The sequence below is a fragment of the Pygocentrus nattereri genome, chromosome 10 (assembly GCF_015220715.1).
Source record: "Pygocentrus nattereri isolate fPygNat1 chromosome 10, fPygNat1.pri, whole genome shotgun sequence".
NCBI lineage: Eukaryota > Metazoa > Chordata > Actinopteri > Characiformes > Serrasalmidae > Pygocentrus > Pygocentrus nattereri.
In genome coordinates this window covers 18,686,469-18,695,218 of record NC_051220.1, presented here as the reverse complement: position 1 = coordinate 18,695,218, position 8,750 = coordinate 18,686,469, and the positions used below count along the sequence as shown (strand labels likewise).

At 40.7% G+C, this 8,750-nt stretch overlaps 1 protein-coding gene across 1 annotated transcript in view; it reads right to left on the bottom strand.

The window, feature by feature from the left end:
* LOC108430634 (sushi domain-containing protein 6-like) overlaps positions 1–8,353 on the bottom strand; it is an 11,108-nt gene extending 2,755 nt beyond the window's left edge. Inside the window, exons 1-7 of the mRNA XM_017703234.2 lie at positions 8,054–8,353; positions 6,651–6,794; positions 5,767–5,958; positions 4,299–4,490; positions 3,006–3,200; positions 2,482–2,620; positions 1,223–1,587 (exon numbers count right to left, since the gene is read on the bottom strand). Coding sequence (XP_017558723.1) covers positions 1,223–1,587; positions 2,482–2,620; positions 3,006–3,200; positions 4,299–4,490; positions 5,767–5,958; positions 6,651–6,765 — 1,198 coding nt within the window. The 5' untranslated portion in view covers positions 6,766–6,794; positions 8,054–8,353. The remainder of the gene's footprint in view (positions 1–1,222; positions 1,588–2,481; positions 2,621–3,005; positions 3,201–4,298; positions 4,491–5,766; positions 5,959–6,650; positions 6,795–8,053) is intronic.
* Between the last annotated feature and the right edge of the window lie 397 nt (positions 8,354–8,750).

Here is an 8,750-nt window from a genome sequence, read left to right as displayed (position 1 = left end):
ACCATTCTGTGAAAGACTGCACAAGCAAATAGTGCAACAATTCAAGAATAACATTCTCAATGTAAAATAGCAAAGAACTTGAGATTCATAATCTAAGGTACAGAAGATCATTAAAAGACTTGGGGAAAAACTAGAGAAAACTATATGCAAGGGACAAGGCCTAAAACCACTATTGGCTGGCCATGTTCTTTGGACCCTCATGCAGTACTACATTAAAAACAGACTCTGAAGTGGAAACCACTGCATGGGCTCAGCAACACTTCCAAACTGTGTCAGTTTGTCATCAGAAATGCAAGTTAAAACTCTACAAACACCTTTACCATGCAGACAGAAACCATAGGATAACCATAAGTAGGATCCAGAAACACCGCTGCTTTCTCTGGGCCCAATCTCATTTACAATAGACTAAAGCAAAATAGAAAAATGTCCTGAGTTCTGACAAATCAAATTTTTAAATTGTTTTTGAAAATCATGGACACTGCATTCTGCAGGCTAAAGAGGAGTATAACTATCTAGCTTGTTATCAGCACACAGTTCAAAAGCCAGCATCTGTGATGGTATCGGGGGGCATTAGTGCACATTCTAGCAAATCCGTGAAGGCACTATTAATGCTGAACAATGTCTACTGGTTTTGGTGCAACACATGCTGCCATGTAGATGACACCTTTTTAGGAAGGCCTACTTATTTCAGCAAGACAACGCCAAACTACATTCTGCACCTATTACAACAACATGGCTCCATAGTAAAAGAGTCCAGGTGCTAAAATGGTCTGTCTGCAATCCAGAACCATCAACCATTAGAAACAATTACTGCATTATGAAACAAAATATGACAAAGAAGACCCCAAACTGTTGAGCAGCTGAAATCCCTTATCATGCAAGAATGGGAAAACATTTCACTTTTGAAACCACAACATTTGGCACCTTACTTCCTAAAAGCTTACAGAGTGTTGTTAAAAGAAGAGGTGATGCAACACAGTGGTAAACTGTCTCAACTGGCTTCAAGACAAGTATATATTTTTAAAAGAACAATAAAATTTTTCAGTTGCAACATTTGAAATGGTTTCTTTGTACTATTTTCAATTACACATAGGGTTTAAATGATTTCCTCATCATTGCATTTTTTTTATTTACATTTTGCATTGTGTCGCAACTTTTTTGAGAGAAGGGTTGTTGTTGAGACACAGAGCATGGTCAGAAAGATGCAGAAAAGCATGCATACCATCAGCCAGGTCCTGCTCTGGACTGTGTAGAGACAGCATATTGTTATGCTGACTGTTTTCAGGGTTCTGGTATTGTAATGCAGTGGATGCTGCTGTCGCCCCTTGCACAGCATCCAAGGACCAGGAGGAAGAGGAAGATGAAGAGGAAGGTGGCCGATGCACCACTGCGATCTCTGCATGCTCAGTGTGTGTGGTTGAGGCCTGGGCTGAAGGCTGCTCCAAAGACTCCAGCTGTGCATGTGGGTGGGGCCGAGGCAACGCTACACCACCAGCTCCAGACACAGCCTCCTCATAGGATGGCAATGTGACCTGGACACCCTCCACCATGATGGTTATGGGCTGCCCAGGGCCTCCCTGATCATGACTACAGAAGGGGAGAGAGATGACGTTACTATTTAAAGACTTCAAAACAATTTGATAATTGCCTAGACATTCAAATGTATCGTTGTTCTAAAAATGTACAATGCTGCAAGTGTTAGTTACTCATGGGAAGAAAGCGTGTCAAAAGTAAAAAGTGAACAGTTACACTGACATTTGATTTGCACTGGGACCACTGGTCATAACTTTTCTAGCCCCCTCCAAATTATCCCAGTGTAACTTAATTTAAAACACATGGTATTTTAAATCATGTTTAAAAGGAAAGTAAACGTCCTTCTCAAAGCAGTCTAAAATGTTCGCATTTGTGGGAATTAACAAAGTGTATAGGGCTGTGGCAAGAACCACTATACTATCTTTAAGAGGTCCACATTTTTAAATACAGGTATTTAAAAGGTCCACATTGTCTGAAAAAACGTTGTTCAAGATCTGTTTCGGTTTATGAAAAACTTTGTTTAATGAAATCTACAGCTCCAGGAACTCAACCTGACCCTCTAGCTCCACCCCTGGAGCAAGTATAGTTATATTTGCCTGAGTGGACTTGAACAGTACTGGCAGCTATATATAATACACAGTGACAAAGAAGACACATTGAAAAGGGCAGGATGCTCAAGATCCTCCTTGGGTCTATCTATGCACATGCCTGCCCCAGAAAATAGGTAAACAGAACAAAGGAAAAGCAATGACTACAGCAAAAATCTGATGAAACATTTCATCATCTACAGTAAGTAAAATATTTGCTAACTTAAATAAAAAAAACTCCAGTCAACAAGCAATCAAAATATGGCACCTGAAATACTTATTTCCTAAATCTACTCCCTGTATATTGTGGTGTAGCCTGTTAAAATAACAGAGAAAATCCTAAAACGAGTAGATGGCTCACCGTCCGTGATGGAAAGACTTCAGTTTGGGCTGCAGTAAGACAAATAGGACCACCAGCAGAAGGACCAGTGCCACAGAGCTGGCAGTGGAGGCCACAATGGACAGTGTGTTCATTCCCAGCACAGGAGCTGGATACTTTTCTGCTCAAAATAGACAGAATCATCATTGAAGAATCATCAAATCTGGCACAGATATACCTCACCCAGTGAGAGTTTCTTGGCCGGTAGTACATTTAGGTCTCAGGAGGTGAGACTGACCCCTAATGAAATCTAACTATTTCACTACTTATCCAGATCTAGATGTTAATATTGGCTGTCTTCTACAATGTGCTGGAGACCAATCATTTTAGCAATAAATAGTGAAGAATGTAAATGTAGCATCTAATATATGACACTAGATATAGTTACTCCACAAAAAAAAAACCTTTCAAAATATTGATTAGGAGCGAAGCAAGATTCAGTAGGAGAAATTTAGGTAGATTAGTTGAGCTTAAGCAGACGGAGTTGAACACAGTGTTTCACTTACCCTGGCTGAGAACACAGCTGACCTGCATAGGGCTGTCCCACTCGCCATTCTGGCAGGTAAGGTATTTGTAGTCCCCCTTCAGTGTGTAGCCCTGATCACAAAAATATTCAACCACTGTTCCGTGAGTCAGGCGTTGACATGGGGACGGGTGGCAGGTATAACCTCCGTTTTCTGGCTCAAATGGAGGACCGCACACTGGAACACAAATGGTTACAGAAAATGATGCTAAAAAAATGATGCTGAACATAATTCAGTATAATTTTAATAATTCTACTTTTACATCACGTTCACATCACAGGAAAAACTGCTATCTACTGTACAGCCTAGGAGAAAAACAACATTTTTTTATTAGCATTGAATTAGCATTACTGTAGGCATTTTAGCATTAAAAAAGGGACTCTACAAGGCCATGACCACAAGTAAGATTATACTGGGAACAATGCAGGCAATATGACCATATTTTAATTGTTGTTGTGACAAACAATACACTTTTCTGAGCATATCACGGATATTGATTGTATTTAGGAAATACGGAATAATTGCATATAGAACCTAATTAAATAGAGTCCTCACACAGCCCCATATAATTAGATTTAGTGTGGTGAAACGACTGAATAAAAGTAATTCTATTTAGTTTTTTTTTTTAAGACAAATTTGAAATGTTTGTGCACCGTGTTGGGTCAAAATATTGTGATATTTATCAAGAAAGTGTCCTTTAAGGGACACTGCACAATGTTATTTAGAGTGGTTTGATGTGATATGGTTTTCTGTAGAAAAACTTAATGACTCGGATCTCTTTGCAGCGGTGACAGGAACCAGGGATTGCAATGTCTACAATAGCATTTTATGTACAACCAGGGACTGTTTACATATATAAATTTTAAAATGTAATCAAATTTGAACTATTTTGCTTTATGGCACTCTGCATGTACCTCTTTGCCATGTATGAGGAAAAAGATTCAAGCATAAAACATCACCTCCAAACTATAGAACCATCATAAAAATCTCCCAGGCGTCAGGCAACATTTTCATAACCATTTCATGTAATAACTTTCTGTGAGGTAGCATTTAGAGGTATTAAAACCTTCAAACGTCTAGCTCCTATCACCACCTATGCGGACAATTCTGACTCAGTAACGCTGTAGAGCAGAGCATTTCACATCAAACTACTCTGAATGATTTTGTTTATGTCTTAACTACTTAATTATGCAAAAAAAATAGGTGTGGAATTCCTCCTTAAGAGACATGATCTGATATTTTTGTCATATTGCCCACCTCTAACTGGGAACTCACAGTTATTATGTAGACAGCGTGGTGGGCCTGAAGACCAAAGACCCTCTCGGGTGCAGATGACGATGCTGGGACCATCCACAGTGTATCCTGAATCACAGCTGTACTGGAGCACAGTGCCCACAGGGAAGGATCCTCTGCTGGCTTCCGTCACATTCACTTGGCCATGCTGGATGGGGAATGGCCGCACACAATCTGATAAAAACAGATAAATGTGACAATCAGGAACATTTACTTTGAGGTAAAATACTGCTCTTGTAGAACAATCATTTGAAAATACCAAAGAGGACATCAAGCTTAAGTGAAGTTGAATAGACCAGAAGATCTCAGCAATACCCTGAAAGTGAAGTGCTGAACTAATAACTTGACAGGTTACGTGAACTAGTGGCTACCTTTATTTAATGGATTCAAATGTATATTAAAGTGCATGCTTGAGATTAACAGGCAATTTCTTCTAAAAACAGAAATCAAGGACCAAAGGTTATGTACAGGTTAGTACTGAATATCCACAACAAAATGATCTGAGCCTAAATAAAAGTGTAATATACTGATGATTTTAAATGAATAATGACTTGCAAAGACCAAAAGATAAGTCTATGCTTTCGATACAAGGCTACAAAGGGATGTTAGAGAATTAACATGCATTAATGTGCATTTGCTCCTCTTCTTAAGGCTCATCAATGTTTCCAGTATCACATTTATTCAGTTCATGCAGTAATAACTTTCAACCACATGCTTATTTGCTTTATCTTGTTGAAGACAGTCTTTACAGTTGTTATTTTTCAGCTATTGCATATTAAACTTTTTTTCCAAGGACAATTCAGCACTGGAATTTGGCACATTTTTTTCCATGGCCCTCTAGATTTCCAGGACCTGTAGAAACCCTAATTAAAGAATTAAAATGAATTCATAAATGCTCCCTATTAAACAAGAGGTACACAATATAACATGTTAGCCATGTAGTGGTGGAGTCAGAATTCTCATCAATAAATCTTTCTTCATTGTTGTTCTCTAGATATAATGTCAAAAAAAATGATAAAACAATGAACTGGGACTTTTCTACAATTTGTCTTTTATCCTTGCCCATGCTTGAGCGCAGCAAAAAAAATCTCTGCATCACTATCTCAATATAGACCAGACGACTGCATTTCTGTCATTCAATATCACATTGTCATTTACTCATAGCAGGAAAGACTACAACACTAAAAACAAAACAGGATCATACTATAAAAAGGAATCAGAAACCACCGAAATCAAGCTCAGTCCGCAAAAGGACTCGTGTCTATGGCTGGGTATCGAAATTCCATACTTTTATGGTACCAACCATAACCTTCAACACTAAGGAATATCAAAGAATTTCCTAAGAATACCTAAGTAGTCAGTCTTATCAGCATCATTGCGTCAAAAACAATACAACAAAAACAACAAACAATATTTTTGTCATATTGCCCACGCCTTACGGGGAACTCACAGTTATCATGTAGACAGCGTGGTGGGCCTGAAGACCAAAGACCCTCTCGGGTGCAGATGACGATGCTGGGACCATCCACAGTGTACCCTGAATCACAGCTATACTGGAGCACAGTGCCCACAGGAAAGGAGCCTCTGTTGGTCTCAGTCACATTCACTCGGCCATGCTGGATGGAGAACGGCCTCACACAACCTGATTAAGAAAAGGCGTCAGACATGTTCCAGACATTAGATATGCTGCGGAATAAGGAAGGTGTTTGAAGTACTAGCTCAGAGCTGTAGGCAGATGCAGCATGATCATTACCTACAGGCCTTTGAAAAACAAGCCAAAGTGGGCACGATGTGGGATTATATAACTCTGGTGAATCACAGAATCGGTGGGCTGTTTTACATTTTGTACAATACTTCCTACAACCAAGTGACTTCAGCTGGAAACAAAATAGGCTGTGTGATATTGAGACTAGTGTATTCTGCAAACAGCACTGCATTTATTGGAGGTGGGTCAGCTCAGTTTCAACAGTGTCAATTCAAGGTACGAATTAAGCACTTAAACTGTCAAAGTCCATATAGAGATGCTCCTCTACACCACAGATCTTATATACCTCAAAAGAAGCAGGCCCTTACTTCACCCCCCAGACTGGTGATAGTGCTGTAAGTCAACTTTATGGCTAACTGTGTAAAGCAATCATAAAGGATCTCAAAATACCAAGTGCACCATAAACAGAAAAGCCTAAAGAGAAATGAAAAAAGCTCACTCCCCTTTGCTCAACACAAATCATCTGTTACAGCTAATCAACAGTTGTATTTTCCCTTTGAGCCCAGTGTTTTCCAAATCCTGCCTACACACAGCACATAAAAGGAGCAATCTGGTTGCAAGTAACTTACTTGATGCATGTGAAGTAGACAGCAAACTCAAGATCAACAGAGACCAAGGCAGGCTAGAAAGAGACGCTGTGGAGATCTGCACCGATGAATACCTCTCATTAATTCCTTCTGACATCTTACCCTTCACAGCAGGGCTACTGTCTCCTGTAGAGGACAAAATAACATTCAGCCCATCACATTAAATTTACTTTGAGGCCCCACAGTATAACTCATAATGCAATAAAGAGACTTGTGCCGTGAGGATCATTAACCATTCAGTATGAAGGACTACCACCGCTTGAGATGATCCTAATAGGTTGGTTTCTCGTCATTTTCAGAACCTTATATTTTTTGTTTGATAATTATAACGATTACACAGGTGTCCAACATTCCCCGCAGCAACTCCAAAGGTTAGTCTTCAGTTCCAATTCCACGCCGACTGCGGGAATCAAGAAAAAAGGGCTTCCTTGTTTTGTTTCCAAATGTAGAGCAATGTGACCTAAAGCTGACATTAACCCGTAAACGTGGCAATTAAAATGTTGCCCTTTAATCACATTTTTATAATATGATGAATTGCGTGTCAAGATCCTCAACGCTAGCAGAAATGTTCTTCAACGCCGGACACGTAGGTTAGTTAGTTAGTTAGTTAGCGAGGCAGTTAACTGAGGTCGAATCTAAACACGAAGCTAAAGTCAGTTTCTTATTCGCTTTTCCCCGTTCCACCTTAAATGGTGTAGATGTAACATTATGGAGCCTGAGGCACAGAATGCCACCACTGCACCATTTAAGGGGGAACGGAAAATTTCAAAGAAGCTGGCGAACAGGAAGCCAGCTTCAGATTCATAATGTTTACAACATTTAAGCTAGAGAGCTAACCTAGCTAGATAACGAAGTCTAAACTGCTACAGCTGTAAGCTAACAACGACGCGTCCCTGAGGTGTCTTCAGCAGTGCTATTTGGCCATGTTCTTTATTTTATGGTTTGTGTGAGCTTAATAAATGTGTGAATTACCGTTTCCGCTCAACAAAAGATTCGTTAGCACAGACAATAGCTAGCGAGCTAACGTTAGCTACCGTTAACGTTAATCTACGTCCGCTGTTTCACAGAAACGAAGTTCATTAAAACGACAGGTTAACTAGCTTTTTTTACCCCAACTAGTCGACTGACAGCTGTAATCTCAACAGCCGGGGACTGATCATGGTTCAGCTATGCTGGCTTTTTACTATCGAGTCAGCTTTTTGGTCTTAGCGTCGTTTAGCTGCTTCTCGATTATGGTACCTCACCTACCTTGACAGCAAGCAACTAGTCAGTTAACTAGCGTTAGCTGAGTAAATGGCACTTCACTCATAAAACATCGACGTCACACCGCTAGCCCACCACCAAAGCACTCGCCCTGAAGGACCGTGTTTTGCGGACAAACTGACCTTTCTTCGGGATACGTAGCGTTAGCTAGCAAGCTAGCTATGCCTCCGCCACAGCTGTCAAGCAGGCAGCTCTGAACAGATGACCTGTCCGTCCGGCTGTGGGCCGCTCCGCTCACTGCCCTCCGGGAAACGGCACCACTAAAACACCCTGTCAGAATAAAAGTGAACCTTAAAGGTGAACATCACTGATTCTTCAGGACGTCTACACAGATCACTCGGTGCGGTGTGCACACGGTCATTCAGAGCGGTCTGATGCGAAATGGTTCAGTGTATAGAAACTCGCCGCTCTTCACCCTGGTGGTGATAGGAACCAGGGGGTTGCGATGTCCGCTGGACTTTGATCCCCTATTATTATCCCCTGCAGGTACCATCTCACTTACATTTTAGGCCCAAACCGTATCTCTAAACTCTCGTGAAACAATGTCTCAGGCATGAGTTGGTTCATTTTAATGTAGTTAGTATGTTTTAAACTCAGACGCCTGGTCCTCGCTGTGATTCTGAGAATGATTCTCTAGAGCAGAACATTACACATCAGACCGCTCGGGAAGACTTTGTGATCATGCAGAATTGAATCATGCAGAAATGTTGAGATATTGGTGGAATTCCTCATTAAGTAAGGAGCATTGGGGGGTTTTCTGCGCGCTCCGCTTTTTCAAGAGGAGGTCAGTTGGCTTGGCACGCAAAGTTGCGCCTGCAC